The sequence below is a fragment of the Ochotona princeps genome, chromosome 17 (genome assembly GCF_030435755.1).
Source record: "Ochotona princeps isolate mOchPri1 chromosome 17, mOchPri1.hap1, whole genome shotgun sequence".
Classification (NCBI taxonomy): domain Eukaryota; kingdom Metazoa; phylum Chordata; class Mammalia; order Lagomorpha; family Ochotonidae; genus Ochotona; species Ochotona princeps.
In genome coordinates, this window is record NC_080848.1 from 2,122,410 (window position 1) to 2,139,159 (window position 16,750).

Genomic DNA, 16,750 nt, shown 5'->3' on the forward strand with positions numbered 1-16,750 from the left:
CCTGGGGTCCCTGCTGACCTGGCGGGGGGCGGCAGGCCTGGGCCGCCTCCCGGCTCAGCCCCAGCTAGAGTGTAAAACAGCTGAAGGAAGATTTCTCTGCCCTTCAAACTAAAGACTCTACATATGTGTGGATGAAGCACAGAATGATATGGCAGCCACTGGGGCTGGCACTGGTACGGCAGTCAGCTGCTCCCAGTCTGACACCTTCACCCCAGCTGAGTGCCACCCGTGCCCCGGCTGCTCCACTTTGGATCCAGCTCCCAACGCCAGCTGGGAGAGCAGCCAGGCACGGCCCAAGTGCTAGGCTCCCGTCACCCAGGGGGAGACGCGGATGGAGCCCCTGGCTCCTGGTTTTGGCCTGACTTAAGACTGGTTGTAGAGAGACCAGAGGACGGAAGCTCTCTCTCCACTCTACCTCCCAAATAAATACTCTGAAAATTTAAAGACTATTTTAAATGAGGCCGACACTTCACCCACTGTGGCAAAGTGTGTGCAGCTCCACCTGCTACAGTGGCATCCCACATGGTGCTGGTGTAACTTCCAGCCCCTACTACTGTGCTAGGGAAGCAATACAAGTCGGTCCAAGACCTCGGGCCCTCCACCCACGCGGGAGACCAGAAGAAGCTCCTGGCTTCAGCCCAGCCCAGCTGAGGCTATCTGGAGAGTGAACCAGCAGACCAAAGAACTCTCTCCTCTCACTCTTAGAAATAAATAAACCTTAAAAAAAAAAGACTGCCTTCTCAGGCTCAGCCACACCAGGGGGTCCCAGCAATGTTCTCATCAGGCGTGGTGGTGACGGCGTGGGAGCTGGTGTGGCAGGGGACGGCGTGGGTGGTAGCTGTTGGTGTGGTGGTGGACAGCGTGGTAGGGGACGGCGTGGTGACTATATCATATGGCCTCCTGGTATGACTCACCTTCTAACCTTCCAACTTCCTTAAACTCAATTAACATCTATTAAAATGACAGAAACCTATGCCACAAAAGACTTTTCCAAAAGTGCTAGCACGAGAACCCGGCGGGCAGAAGCAAGAGCCCTCACACTGTGCCAGCTTGAAGCATGCACCAGTCAGTCCCTCGCTCACCTCCAACATCCCAAAGAGTTGGTCAGCAGCCTCCAAGGCCAGGGGCTGTGCTGGGGAGACTCCACCCCAACAGCTGCCCCGCCTGCCCCATCTAGATGCCTGCGTGGCCAAGGGGCTCCATGCAGAGTGACGGGGTGCAGGCACAGAGCACATTGTCTTGCCACTCTGGCAGCACCTCCAGCCCCGGAGCTGAGCCAACCAGGGCAGGGAGGGCCAGGCCAGTGACAGGGCAGGGAGGGCCAGGCCAGCGCTCTGACAAAGCACCACTCCCTCCCCTCCACGGCTGCACATCTAGCACCTGTTTGGCTGCCACACCACAGTGCAGAACTTGCCTTTCTGCCCCTCAGCCCCAGAGGACCCTTCAGAAAGGGGAAAGTATGAAGGGACCACCACACCAGGGGGCCCTAAGACGACGTCCTGCCAAGCCCACTGGGGGCCCTAAGACCACGTCCTGCCAAGCCCACTGGGGGCCCTGGGACCACGTCCTGCCAAGCCCACCAGGCAGCCTACATTAGCCTCCAGCCACCCACGGCCCACTGCACGATGCACGCGAGCATTGTTCCTGGCCGTCCGACCTCAGAAGAAGTTCTTGATAAACGGCGTCACCATCTTCACCCAGAGCTTCACCTGCCGGCTGGGCTGCTGGAAGGTGGCTGCAGAGACCACACCCGACCTCAGGTAGAGCCGCTCCTGCTCCTGAGGGGAGAACACACGGCCGTCAGGAGGGCGGACACTGGGCCACAGCACGCAGGACAATGTTCTTGCAGCCAGAGTGGAAGACATGCCACGGGGGGGAGCACTCCACCACACAGTGGTGGGCAGTTATAAATTACAGATAAATTTAAACCTCTTATAATTCTTTAAAGAAGTTATTTTTAGGCACTATTTTGCAATTGTTCCACTTTATAAAAGAGTTATTTATTTTTATAGGAAAGGCAGATTAGCAGAGAAGGAGAGAGACAGACAGACAGATCTTCCGTCTGCTGCTTCAGTCCCCAAGTGCATACAACGGCTGGAACTGAGCTGATCCAAACCCAGGAACCAAGAGCCTCTTCCAGCTCTCCCACGTGGGTGCAGAGTCCCACTGCTTTTCCTGCCTGTCAGCAGGCAGCTGGATCAGAAGTGGAGCAGCTGGGACAAGAACTAGTGCCCATATGGGACGCTGGCACCCCGGCAGAAGCAAGCCCCCTGTCCTTCCCCATCTCCACTTCTGACACATCTTCCTGTAACTGCACGATCTGAAGGCAGCAGGGACAGCTCAAGCACTGAGCCCTGGCACCCACGGGGAGCCCTGGCACCCACGGGGAGCCCTGGTGGAGTTCGAGGCTTCTGCCTGGCCCAGCTGTGACCACTGCGGGCATGTGGAGAGTGACCCAACGGAGGCGAGATCTCAGCCTCTCCGTCCCTCACTCTCCGTGCAGCCGCGCACTCTCACATCCGGGCACGTTCCACACACAATTTCTAAGCTGCAGGTACAGAACAAGGGTTAGGTCACCTGCTTGGCACGTGGAGTGCCCACATCCCACTCTCCCCGAGGTCAGGCTCCTGCTTCTGCAGACCTTGGCACACAGCAGGCAAAGACCTGCATTCCTGCCCCCGCAGGGCAGATCCCTGGCATCTGGGGCAAGCGCTCTGGCCTTGGTGGGCGCCTGGCAAAGGAAACTGCATCTCCAGAGCTGACACAATGGCACAGCAGGCTGTGGCATCCCATATAGGCACCAGTGCAAGTCCTAGCTGCTCTGCTCTGCTCCCCGTCCAGCTCGCAGCCGAGGATGGTTCAAGTGCTGGGGGGGCCCCTCAGCCACACGGGAGACTCGGATGAAGGAACTGGCTTCTGGCTTCAGCCCGGCCCAGACCTGGCCATCACAGCACCTGGGCAGTGAGCTAATGGGGGGAAGAGCTCGCTGTCTCTGTAACTCTGTTTCTCAAATAAATAATTAAATCTCTAATTTTTCCCGTGAAAAAATATTTATTAAAAGGAAAAAAGAGGAGTAGGCAAAACAAGGAGTGTGGGTCAGCCAGGGATGGAGCCCCACCCACACGCCTGGGAGGTACCAGCTAAGGGCCCCAAAGATTTGGAGCCCTGCCACCCACATGAGAAGCCCAGATGGAGTTCAGCCTGGTCCAACCCCAACTATTGCAAGCATCTCAGGAGTACACCAACAGATGGAAGATCTCTTTTTGTCTTTGCTTTTCAAATAAATAAATACAAATTTCTTTAATTAAAAAGAGGCAGGGCCCAGTGCAGTAGCCTAGCGGTTAAAGTCTTTACCTTACACACACCAGGATCCCATATGGGTTCCGGCTCTAATCCCGGAAGCTCTGCTTCCCAACCAGCTCCCTGCTTGTGGTCTGGGAAAGCAGTCGAGGATACCCCAAAGCCGTAGGACCCTGCACCCACGTGGAGACCTGGAAGAGCTCCTGGCTTCGGATCAGCTCAGCTCTGGCCTTTGCGGCTATTTGGGGAGTGAACAATCAGATGGAAGATCTTCCTCTCTGTCTTTCCCCTCTCTGTATATCTGACTTTCTAATGAAAATAAATAAATCTAGGGCCCGGTGCCGTGGCCTAGCGGCTAAAGTCCTCGTCTTGAACATCCTGGGATCCCATGTGGACGCGGTTCTAATCCTGGCAGCTCCATTTCCCATCCAGCTCCCTGCTTGTGGCCTGGGAAAGCAATTGAGGATGGCCCAAGGCCTTGGGACCCTGCACCCGCGTGGGAGACCTGGAGAGGTTCCTGGTTCCCGGCTTCAGATCGGCGCAGCACCAGCCATTGCGCTCATTTGGGGAGTGAATCATCGGATGGAAGATCTTTCCCTCTGTCTCTCATCCTCTCTCTATATCTGACTTTGTAATAAAAATAAAATAAATCTTAAAAAAAAAAAGCGGCATCATAGGAACAGCATGGACTACTCCCCTCAACAGCCTAAAGCCCTTGGGATTCAGGGGCACAGCCCACCTCAATGCTGCCCAAGGCCCAGGGCGCGGGCACGGCCCCTCCTTGGGACCAGGGCAGGGTGCTTGGAGCTGCAGCCCCACATACAGGCCCGGGGGCTCTCTCCCCCCAAGCAGCACAGCTTCTGCCAGGCCTCCCCAGGTCCAGGCCGTGGTCACCAGCAACCCTCTCTGACCCAGAACACAGCATCCTTGGAAATGAAGTTGTCTCCAGTGGCTGCCAAAGTCTGAACAACCCACCATGGAGAACTGCCTTCCCCAAGCCCAGCTGTGGGGCCAGCTGTCACCCAGGCCTGTGGGAACTTCCTGAGTCACTTGCTATAAGCTCCAGCAGGAGGGAACCTACTGAATCAACCCCGTCAGCCACCCCCTGCTCCTAGGCCAGTCCTCCACAACTTCCTCTCGGCTGGCTGGGAAGCCTTCCTGGCTCCACAGGTCCAAGAACAGGGCGGCTTTCGGCCCGTTCTCCATCGGCAAAGGCCCCCCGCTGCCACAGCAGCCCGAACCTTGCAGAGAGAGCCCTGCAGTGTGCGGTCCCGACCAGAGGCGGCCCCACCTACCAGGAGGGGCTTACTAGTCTACAGAGTCCCCAAAGCACTAAGGGATCCCTGTGACCTGCTGCTGCCACTGTCGGAGGAGAGGGCTGTCCAAGGGGCTGGGCCCTTCTGCGCCCTGTCTTCCAAGCCAGGCCCTGCAGCAGCCAAGCCCGGCCTTCCTCCTTGGCTGTCCCCGTGTCTCTCACATCCCAGCAAGTGAGGGCAGCAGACAGGGCTTGGGGCTGAAGTTTCCCCTTCCCCCGAGACCCGCTCACCTGGTGGAGCTGCTGCTGCAGGGCTCGGCTCTCGGTCACGATGGCAATCTGGGCCTCCAGGTCCCGGTGAACCGACCTGTACCCAAAATTAGGAGAGCCAATCAGCGTGAGGCAGGGCAGGCTGCTCCCCGCCAGGTACAGCCAGAGGCCTGCAGGGAAAACACATGTGCAAAGAGGCAGTGAGCACAGGTGGGAGGTCCCCGCACTCACCTGCGACCCAAGAGCAAAGTGCCCGCCCTGCCCAGGAGTGCCGAACCGGGACCCCCGGACGTCATGGACACGAGGCCGCCCCACCCAGGAGTGCCGAACCAGGACCCCCGGACGTCATGGACACGAGGCCGCCCCACCCAGGAGTGCCGAACCGGGACCCCGGGACGTCCTGGACACGAGGCCGCTCCGCCCAGGAGCCCACCCCAGGGGCCACAGGGGGGCTGCAGGCCTGCTGTTGCTCCCAGCCCCCGGCCAGGGCAGCTCGCTGCACCACTGGACACTCTGGTCGTGTGTCCAACCAAGACCCAAGGCTGGATCCTTCTCAGGGACCTGGTGCCGTTTCCAGGGTCCTGCCTCTCTGTTGCCCACCCCGACCTGCTCCCTGGAGTCCCTCCCAGACGGCTGGGGAGCCTCTGAGGGGGAAATGGGGACATTCCTACCCAGGGCTGGGACCCACCAAAACTAGGGGAAAGCCCCAGGGGGCTCCAGGGCTCAGTCCACAGCTCTGGGACTTCTGGCTAGATGACACTCCCTGCCCGAGGCCCATGAAAAAGGACCCGTTGGGAGTTGGCAGTCCCTCGAGAACCAGTCAGAACACATGGGGGACACCTGCGCCAGGACCATGGGCAGTGCCGCGTTCTGTACCCACGTCCAGCCCCAACCCACAGGCCAAGGTCCACTCTGCCGCTTGGCCCCCATGAGAACTCCTCCCAGGACGGCCATCTGCTGCTCGAGATGGCCTCCACAGGGCCCAGACACGGCTCTCAGGGGCATGGGAACATGGGTCCCAGCTCCCCCAATCCCTGCTGGCCGCTGTCCCCTCCCATCCTCCCAGCAGAGCCTCTCCAAGGAGCCTCGTGGACCAGTCCACACGTCACTTGTACCACACTCCATTTCCATTTCTTGCTCAGAGAGAACACTCCCAAGAACACCTTGGGTGACAGCCAGAGAGGCCCTATCGCCTGTTCCTGTGGCGGGTTCATGCCCTCCTCCACCATGCCCCGCCCCAGGACGGTGCCACGCCTGGGCAGACCTCAGCAGTCCTCCCCAGGGACTTCACATGCACAGCCCCGAGGCTCAGCACTCCACGCCACCCTTTCCCGTACTATGAAGCCAGCAGAGGCGCGGCACAGCTTCCCCAGAGGGTCACTTCTCTGACAGTAAGATCCATCGAGAATGAGGGCACTCAGGCAGGCCCTGCGGTGCAGCAGGACAAGCTGTGGCTTGAGATCCAGCCTCCTACCCTGGAGTGCCTGGTTCAAGTCCCGTCTACTCCATGCTTCTGGCCCACCTCCTGGCTCATGTACCTGGTCCAATGGTCCAAATGTTCGGGCTCCCCCGTGCCTCCCATCATGAGAAACCCACATGGAGTTCCTGGTTGCTCGCGTCAAACGCCCAGCTCTGGCTACTGCAGACACTTGTGGAGGGAACCAGCGAACAGAAGAGAGCTATCTCTCCCTCTCTACTGCTCTTAAAAACAAAATACTGCAAACCCATCAATTCTCTGCTTCACCCGGGAACCTGGGGCCAAGATCACAGGGGTGGTTTCCACCAGCCCCCCACTGGTCACTGTGTGCAGCATAGCATCTCAGCCTGAGTCGCTGCAGTCTGACAGCCAGCACAGCTACCACAAGCACCACCCGCACTGGACGCCCCCGCCCCGTGTGACCCAGCACTCACCATACAAGGACCCCCTTTGCCAGCAAGGACTGCACACCCCACGTAGAGCTCATCCACTGGCCAGTGTCCTGCAGGGGAGCGGGACATGCCTACAGGGGTAGGGGTGTGGCTGTACGCCTTCCTCACTGTGTGCAGCTGCTGCATTCCCGAGTTCCACGCACGATATCGTGCGGCCCGTGTGCAGGGAAGGCCCAGGGCCAGGATGATGTCCCATCCCGGAGCCACAACCTCACGTCGAGGCCCCAAGTGCCCCCAGGAACTCATCCTGGCCCTGGGGCTGAGCCTTCTGCTGCCCACTCACCTCATCCCCAGATGGCCATGTGATCCTCCTGAGATATATGGCAAGCCACACCCTCTGTGTCTACACAAGAGGCTGGCTTCCCAGCACTTGCCTCCCCTTCCAGGGGGCCCAAGCCACCTCCACTCCCACTGTCCACAGCCCCAAACTGCGTGCTGGCCCATGCCTTGTGGGGCCCAGGGCCTTCACCGTGGTCCCTCCTGTGCAGACCCCAGTCTGGGGATTCCCTGTCCCCACCAGCCCCACCTCACAGACAGCTCCCATCAGCCAGGCTCTAGCACCAGCCCTGGCCTCCCTTCTCTCTGCACGCTCCCACTGAGCAGATGCCCTGGGGTGGGGAGTGGTTCAAGGGCTGCAGCACCCAGACAGCGCTGGGTACCATGCAGAGCAGAGGAATCCTGACAGATGAAGGTGTGAAGGCAGGACCCTCCCGTGCGCTTCCCAGGACTACGGGGGTGGTGGCCCAAGACGGGGTCCTCGCAGCGCAGTGCGGCCCAGCAGGCCAAGGCCCACGCCTCCAGCCGAGCACACGGGGGGGCGTGGCTTTGATGGGAGCACACCGTTGGGCACAAGGCCACGGGCCAAGTGGGGAGGCCATATTAGCAGATCCCGTCAGAGGATGTCCCTCCACCCTACACCGGGCTGCTGGTGCCAGGCCACCGCACGCTTCCGGGTCCTCCCTGAAGCACAGATCGTGCAGGCCGTGGGAAAGGGCCAGAAAGTGGCGAGAAGGACAACAGGGCAAGCGGCAGCCCCGGGCCAGCAGAGCCGCAGGGACACTTCACACCCGCTCCTCCTGTCCACTGTGCCCGGGCAATGCTGGCCAACAGAGTCCCCGAGCCTCGGCCCCAAGTCCTTATCTGCACCAACGTCGACTCCATCAGGGTCCCCAGCCACCACACACCAGTGCCTACAGCCCGTAGGGGTCTGGGTCTAGTCCAGCTCCGGGAACCACAGCTCCGGGCTAGGGATGAGAACAGGCCACAAGACGCCACCAAGCAGCTGCCTGGCACGGAACAGAGACACCTATGCAGCCTGTGCCTCTAGTCCCTCCAGAAGGCAGAGACCCCAGGAGCAGCCCCTGGTGGCAGCTGTGCCGCAGCAGGGCAACAACACCGCACAGGGCCTGACTCACGCTGCCACCCTGGGGTTTCCCTACCAGGAGCCAGAGCGTTCACCCCAGCAGAAACCAACTCAGACCTATGGCTGGCAACACGGGTCAGGAAGCTCACTGTTGACACCAGGCGGGGGCTGTGAGCACAGCCCCCTGCCGGCCACCTGACCGTGGGCGGCGGCCATGAACAGCTGTCTGTGCTGGCTGGGTTGGATCCAGGCATTCAGTAAATCCCATACTGGACCCATGCTGGACCCAAGCTGAACTGCACAGGTAACTTCACACCAGATGGTCAGGGCTGTCTGACGGAAGTTTCCCTGGAGGCGCAGCAGGCAGCAGTGTTCACACCGTCTGCTGGACTTCTCAGGATACAGCCAAGGTCACAGAAGGAGAGCTACACAGCTGACAGGCGCTGCTGTCACAGCCCCCAGCCCGTGGAACCAGGGCCCTGGGCTGTGGCTAAAGGTAAAGGCAGCCCAGCCCACAGGAGAAGCCTGTCCTCTCCAGGGCCTCCGGCACCCTCCCTGGGCGCCCTGTGCAAATCCAAGGCCGAAGAGACCATTGTGTTAGAGCAACAGCTTAACCTGCTCCAACAGGCCACACACTGTGTTGCAAGCAAAGCACAGCCCTGCTCAGGCACGCACTGTCCCACGGGGATCCTGGCTGTGGGGGGATTGCTGTCCCACGGGGATCCTGGCTGTGGGGGGACTGCTGTCCCATGGGGATCCTGGCTGTGGGGGGACTGCTGTCCCACGGGGATCCTGGCTGTGGGGGGACTGCTGTCCTATGGGGATCCTGGCTATGGGGGGGACTGCTGTCCTATGGGGATCTGGCTACAGGTGGGGGCCCCACTGTCCCACGGGGATCCTGGCTATGGGGGGGAACCTCTGTCCTACCAGGATCCTGGCTATGGGGGGGACGTCTGTCCTACTGGGATCCTGGCTATGGGGGGGAACCTCTGTCCTACCAGGATCCTGGCTATGGGGGGGACGTCTGTCCTACCGGGATCCTGGCTACAGTGGGAGCAGGGAGCAGGCACACCTTGTTGGCATCGCTACCACACGTCCAGCGCAGAGTGGCCTGTGAAGCCACTGGCACCCGACTCCAGGCAATGCCATGACCACAAGCAGCCCCCTCCAGGGGTACGGCACCATCGCATCCTGTCTCCTGTGCAAGTTTCCAGAGGCCAGAGCTGCCCACGCAGCTGGGACTTGCCCTGCAGGGGTCAGGGAAGGAGCTGGCGGGGGGGGGGGAATTGTCTAGTGCCCAAACAGACACACCCCAAGAGGCACACGGTTTGCACCCAGCACAGGCCTTGCACAGTAAATGCTCCATTGTGCTACCCATCCAAACCCACAGCCAGCATTTAATGGCCACTCACAGCTCACTCGATCCAGGCTGACTGAGGAAAGCTCACAGGGGCCACAAAAGGTGCCGACTTGACCTTAGGATAGGGGTCGGCGCTGCAGCACAGTGCAGCAAGCCTACACCTGGGACACCACCATCCCACGGGAGCACTGGCTCAAGTCCTAGCAGCTCCACTTACAATCCACCTCTCTGCTAATACACCTGACAGACACAGGAGAAGGCCCGACACAATGAGACCTGGACGCATGTGACACTCCTCCGCCTGGGCCTGGCCTTGCCCTGGGGCACGGGCTGTCCCAGAGGCGGCCTTTGCTCCCAAGAGCTCCTACCACGCACCTACCACCTTCGACCCTCTCACACCCGTGTGCCCCAGGGCCAGCCCATGGACCCTCCCCCATCCTCTCACCAGGCTCCCTGATCAGAGGTCCTGCGGAGAGCTGGGCGGGGCAGGGCACACTAGTCCGGGAAAAGGTGAGACACACCAGAAAAGCCAGCTGGGTGTTTCTGTTTAAGTGGTAACTGGGGAGTCACCCACAATCATCAGCACAACTTCAGGGAAATGACCTATAACACAGTCAGAACTACAGGGCACTTCCCAGGCTGCACACGGAGCTGGGGCCGAAGCCAGGGCCCTCCCAGGCCTGGCTTAGCAGCAGGCAAGAGAGCAGCTGTCCAGCCGTGCCCTGTGGGCTCCAGTCCGCCATGCTGCTACGTCCAGAAGTAACAATGCCAATCTGAAAAGCCTTCACCCACACCTCTGCCCCTGGCTGGCCTGGAGAGCCTGGCAGGCGACCAGTTCAGCCCAGGACATGCCAGAACAATACCTACAACACAATGGGACTCACCATACACTGAACACGGATGCTGTGCCCCCACCCCCCTCAGACACACCCATACAGCAATATCCCATGGGGGTGCAGGGGGTGGGTTCCCAAAACTCCAGGGCTGACTCAGCCCCCCAAGAACTAGACGCAGTGAACCAGGCCAGCCCTTGCTGCTGGGAGGGGGACAGAGGAGCACAGGCTGGGCACCCACTGATGACCTCAAAAGGCACGTTGGCACAGCTGGAGACAGCCATGAGGAACACCCATGGGCCACAAAGGAGTGCCTGCTTCCAACCCAGCTACCTGCTGACAAGCCTGGGGCACTTGGGCCTCCACCCAGCAGGCCTGGACAGAGCTCCGTGCTGGAGCTTGGACCAGCCCGGCTGCTGTGGTCAACTGGGCAGCACCAGCCCACACCAGACCTTGCAATGTCATGTTTGAGCACACACGCATGCTGGGCCACTCTGACCACTTCCCCACCTGGAAGGTAGGCCGTGACTTCAGCATACAAATGCCCCAAGACTGGCACCCTGGCACAGCCAGCAGCTAGCTACGAGGTTGCTGGCAGAGGCACCCATGGCCACGCATTCCACGGGGTTACTCTGCACACGTGGGCAAATCACAGCAAACACACAGGGCGGGGCTGTACGCCAACCACCAGGGAGACAGCTCCCTGTGCTCGGGGACAGACACAGGGTGAGGAGAGGGTGCGGACCCAGGAGGCCCCTAGGGAGTCCTGCCTGCTCCCCAATAGGCAGGAACCCTGCGACGGAGACGAGACAAAATGACACGCTTCCCTGCAGTGAACGGACGGCAGCACCAGGAAAGCAGGTATGCTTTAGGTGCAGAACGGAGATTTCACCGGAAGAGCTCAGCACTCAGCCAGGGGAGAACTGTAATGCGAGGACCATGGAAAGGAGCCCCACGGTGCCCAGCAGGGCGACACCACCAGCCAGCAGGACACCCACACTGCCTCAGAGAGACGGGAGCACAGTGCCCCACCCCATGCTGGGCAGTACTCTGGCCAGCTGTCACATACCTTTGGCATGAAACGTCCAGCCCCTGCGCCAGTACTCCTGCAGCCGGACACGCTCCTGCTGCCCCAGGCTGCACACCTCACTGTAGAACTGCCGCTCGATGTGCACGTAGGCTGCCGGGATGGCCCCTGCGACGCCCTTGGCTCCAAAGAAGCCATTCACTTCCGGGGAGGCCAGCAGGATTTGGTACTCGGCCCGTGTGCCCAGGACCAGGTCCATGTAGGCCTGCGTCAGATTAAAGTAGCCCGTCGTGAGGTAGACGCGGGCGCCCAGTTCGGCCTCGGTCAGCAGCGTCTCCGTGACCATCTCATCGATCTGAATCCCGAACGGCTTCATCTGGACCAAAGGATAGATCCAGGTGTCGGGGGCCGGGCAGCGATCGCCAGCCGCCGCCGTGTCCTGCCGGGGCGACAGCGGCTCGCGGTGGAAGGTCTGTGCATGCAGCTGCTGCTGGCGGGCCCGGGCAGAGTGCAGCACGCTCATGACCCGCTCGTTGGCCGCCTTGCAGTACGCAGCCCGGTCACCTACGGGGAAGACAGGGACACCATGAACCACAGCACTGCCTCCGCGCTCGAGGCCCCGTCCACAGGAGCCCACACGCAAGCAGAGAAGCAGGCATGACACAAAGCTCAAAACAAGGGTGGGCACAGTGGCTCAACTGGCTAACCCTCCACTTCCAAGCACCAGCATCCCATATGGACACTAGTTCATCTCCCAGCTGCTCCACTTCCCATCCAGCTCTCTGCTTATGGCCTGGGAAAGCAGCAGAGGACAGCCCAAGGCCTCCAGCATGGGAGATATGGAAGAAACTCCTGGCTCCTGGCTTTGGATAAGCTCGGCTCCTGCCATTGAGGACATTTGGGGAGAGAACTAGCGGATGGATGATCTGTCTCTCCTCTCTGTAATATATGCCTTTCCAATAAAAACAAAAATTTGTAAAAGATTTATTTATTTGTTTATTTTTGGAAAGGCAGATATACAGAGAGGAGAACAGAGAGACAGGAAGATCCTCCATCCGATGATTCACTCCCCAAATGACCGCAACTGCCAGTGCTGCACCAACCCGAAGCCAGGAGCCAGGAACTTCCTTCAGGTCTCCCACGCGGGTGGCAGGGTCCCAAGGCTTTGGGCCATCCTCAACTGCTTTCCCAGGCCACAGGCAGGGAGCTGGATGGGAAGGAAGGAAGGCCACCGGGATTAGAACCGGCACCCATATGGGGTCCCGACATATACAAAGTGAGGCTTTTAGCTGCTAAGCCACCGCACCGGGCCCCAATAAACTCAAAAGCAGGGACCCAGCACGGTAGCCTAGATGAGAAGGAAAAACCATGACTATGCAGGCACTTATGTGATAAGAAGCAAAAAGAGAGTCCCACCCATCCTTTACTCATGAGATTAAACTGCGCCCAAGTCCTCGCCTTGTACGCACAGGGATCCCCCGTGGGCACTGGTTCTAATCCGAGCAGCCCCGCTTCCCATTCAGCTCCCCACTTGTGGCCGGGGAAGGCAGTCGACACTGGTCCCAAGTTTTGGGACCCTTCACCCCACACCCGGGCTCTTAGCTTCGGATTGGCACAGCACCAGCCATTGCTACAATGGCTTGGGGAGTAAATCACCGGATGGAAGATCTTCCTCTCTGTCTCTCCACCTCTGTATATCTGACTTTCTAATAAAAATAAAACAGGCATTAAATTTAAAAAAAGGCTCAAAAGCAGGCACAATGCTTTTAAAGGACCGTACACAGGTCTGCAGTCACCTGGGGCTGCCGTACGTCCAGGACGGTGTGAAGAGGCATGTTAAACATCAAGGAGGAAAGTTCTTGAAACACAGATGTGTGTGACACCAACAGTGAGTGAGGGGTCAGCAGGCCAGGTGCCAGCTGCGAGCCCCTCGGAGCTGGCTGCTCCACCTCTACCCCCACTGCCTTCTGACAGCCCAGGGCAGCAGCCAAAGACAGCCCAAGTGCTTGAGCCCCACAGTTCCAGTGGGGGACCCAGAAAACACTCCTAGCTCCTGAGCTCAGTCTTACCCAGCCTGGGCAGCTGGGCCATCTGGAGAATGGACCAGACTTCTCTCTGCCTTTCAACTACATGAACAATACTTAATTTAAAACAGAGATATTAAGCACATAGCACAATATCACAGCCAAGGGAGGGGCTCGGCCACAGCTGGAGGGGCGGGGCGAGGCCGGGTTGAGGGCAGGGCGGGAGCAGGCAGCCTACGTCCCCCGCCCGCCACCACAGAGAGGCCAGGCAGGGACAAGTGGCCAGGCAGATTTACTCCAAGGAATGACACCATGCAGCAGACCGGATGTTCAAGGGCTGACCATTTTATTTAATTCAAGGGGAAGAATGAAAAAAAGATAAAACTATAGCCTAAGGCAGCTAATACTAAAAATAACCATAAATTAAGACGATGAGCAGAGAATAAAAACAAGAATAGTGACATTGCCAAGCCAGTTCTGGGGACACAAGAGCAGGTCTCTGGCCAGGCTGGCTGCCAGTGACAGCGAGGAGGGGGCAGCAGAGGCAGGTGGCCTGGCCCCACATGGCAGCCCCGAAGAAGCTCTCAGTACCACGTCCTCCCTCGGCCCTATGTGGAAGCCCCAAAAAGCGCTGGGCACCTGCCGCCCCGCCCCGGCCGAGTGCAGTGCACCAAGTCCGCTGCCCACTGACCGAGCCCACAAACACATTCTTGGCGGGCCAGACGCTTCCTATTTTACTTTAGTCTTTATGAATAAGAAGGAAAAACTGTGACTATGCAGGCACTTATGTAAGAAGCAGCAAAAAAAAAAAGTTTCACCCACCATTTACCGATGAGAGCAGACTCCGCCAGCACTAACTGCTCATGCCAGCAGCACAGCCAGCTGCACCGGGGCCTCACCGGGGCCTCACCGGGGCCTCACCGGGCTGACACGGCAGCCTCAGCAGCCCTGGGGGGCCATGGCTGGCTGGGACAGAGGACACAGGACACACAGAACCCACAGGAGGGTGAGGCCTGCTTCCTCCGCACGAGCAGAGCTCAGAGTGCACCAAGTCCACTCCCCTGGGCGCCCCAGGAGGCTGCTTCCCATCAGGGCCACACGCCCCAGGCCAGCCTTCTCCCACCGGCCCTGCCCCCCACCTGTCCTGGGCCTGGCCCACCCACTGCGAGGGCCCTACCTTTGTAGGGGTGCACCATGCCGTCCACCACCTGCACGGTGTCGTCTCCCTGCAGCTGCAGGGACACGTCCCCTACAGCGTCCACCAGCTCCGTGAAAAAGTCGGCGATCTCCGCACAGTCCTGCAGGAACACGTAGCGGTCCTGGCGGTTGGTGAAGTAGGAGTCACTCAGGTTTGCACTACAGGAAGAAGCGGGTGCGGACTCAGGCCAGGGCATGTAGGACCGCGGTCTGGCGACCAGGAGATAACCAGCTCAGAACGCCATGAGAGCTGCTGGCAGCAATGCCCGAGGGGAGGAGACGGGGCAGAAAGGGTACCTGAGTGGCACAGGACACTGAGCCACGAGTCCCTCCCTTCAGCCTGGGCACATACTAGGGACAGCAGGACCTGGAATCCCCCCCGGCTCGGGAGGGCCCTCGGCTCCCACATGGGATGTCCCGTGCTGTGTCCTCACTCCCCACGGCCGCTGGCGCCAGGAGCTGCTCACCCACTCAGGATGACGTTATTGTCGAACAGGTAGATCTTGATGTGCTGCAGGCCAATGGTCTCGTTGAAGCGCTCTGGCATAAAGAGGCGCAGCAGACCACGGAGGTTTGGTGTGTGGAAGAGGGAGACTCGGACCTGTTCTGGAAACTTCTGCAAGAGTGGAAGCAGCATCGTGCGAGAGTTCTTCCTACCTGGACGTGTAGGAAGAGAGGACACGGGGAACAATTTGCACCAGGACAGACGCCTGCCTGCAGCAGGGGATTGTCCGAACGGGCACTCCCGTCCGTCAGCCACACTGCCCGTCAGCTTCCAGCCAGAGCCCCCGGGCACCTCTGGATCTCGGAGCAGCCAGAGAGCTCTGTGGAGTAGGGAGCTGCTGCTCTCGCCACAGCACAGCACCCGCCTCCTGCTGGCCACTGCCCTCACTGCCTCCTGGCTCTCAGCTTGGCTGGGGGCCCCACAGGCCTGACTCAGGGGAGAGAGGTTTCTTCCCAAAGGCCAAGGGGCCATGGGGACACGGCCACAGCCACCAGACCAGGAAAAGGGCCACAGGGGGCAGGCCAGGACCCTGACCCAGCCTGCCCGGGCAGTCGGTCCCAGGGGGTGACCATTCTGTTTTGGCCTCCTCCTATACAAACCCAGCCCATAACTCCACTTTTGTTTTCTGTCACATGCGCAATGTGCAGGCAGGCCAGCAGTTCGCCACCTGGGCAAAGTCATGCCCTTCAATAAACCCCATGTGGCTGGGAAACAAAGAACGGTTTCTGTGAGCTAGTTAGGCCACCTGCCACAGCGGCAGCCCCAGTGGGCACGCCCAGGCACTTGCAGGCCAGCCTAAGGGGTCTTCACACATCTTGACCTCAGGCAGAGGCCTGGGCCGGGCAGAGCTAGGGAGCCAACAGCACCTCACACCCCTTCACGGAGGCCCAAAGAGGAGGAGGGGCGGGTGACAGAGACCCACCTCTCGAGCCCCGCGTGAAGTCCAGGAGGATAGAGACCTTGAGATCCGAAGGAGACTTGGTTTGGAGAGATTTTTCCAAGGTACCCTCCAGGCAATCCACCTAACAAGGAGGGAACCACACACCAAGTGTGAGACCCCAGCAAAGCCTGCAGGCCTGCAGACACACACCAACGCTGGCCCAGGCGTGCTCTCTGAACCAACACACAGGCACAGTACCTGGAAACCAGTCCTGCCAACCTCCCCGCTGGGCACTATCCAGCCCAGCCTCTGGGCTAAAGGGGACCCCAGTGCCCACCTTACTCAGTCTGCTCAAACCCAAGTCAGTCTATGCTCAGAGTGCTGCACAGAACACACCCACACCACTCAGAGGCAGGTGGTGGGGGACAGAGCTGCGACCCACCCTGCCACACACTCCCAACACCCACGAGACTGCCCAGCTCCTCACAGTGACCCTGTATAGGAGCAACACTTGCTGTGGGCAGTGGCCCGAGTCCTCCCACAGAGCAGGGTGAGTGGCCAGGAGGCCCTCCTCTGCACACTGACCACAGCCCAGCATCAAGGTCTACATGTACCCACAGTGGGCAGGCCCAGTACCATGGCACCTCCCCCCGACTGCCTTGCTGGCAGTGGTAAGTGTGGCAGTGACACAGCCAGTCTAGGTCAAACAGAAACAACAGTGTGGGCCTGGCTTCTGACACCAACCTTGGCAAACCCAGCGGGCTGCCCATTTGCACTCCAGCATTTGTCTCTAGCACAGTATCAGTA

General features: G+C 59.8%; 1 protein-coding gene across 1 annotated transcript in view; it reads right to left on the bottom strand.

Moving 5' to 3' along the window:
* Nucleotides 1-16,750, bottom strand: part of PGS1 (phosphatidylglycerophosphate synthase 1) — a 48,423-nt gene that overhangs the window by 2,046 nt on the left and 29,627 nt on the right. Inside the window, exons 9-14 of the mRNA XM_058675719.1 lie at nt 15,986-16,085; nt 15,026-15,215; nt 14,539-14,717; nt 11,380-11,901; nt 4,847-4,995; nt 1,658-1,778 (exon numbers count right to left, since the gene is read on the bottom strand). Of these exons, the coding sequence (XP_058531702.1) occupies nt 1,659-1,778; nt 4,847-4,995; nt 11,380-11,901; nt 14,539-14,717; nt 15,026-15,215; nt 15,986-16,085 (1,260 nt within the window). The 3' untranslated portion in view covers nt 1,658. The remainder of the gene's footprint in view (nt 1-1,657; nt 1,779-4,846; nt 4,996-11,379; nt 11,902-14,538; nt 14,718-15,025; nt 15,216-15,985; nt 16,086-16,750) is intronic.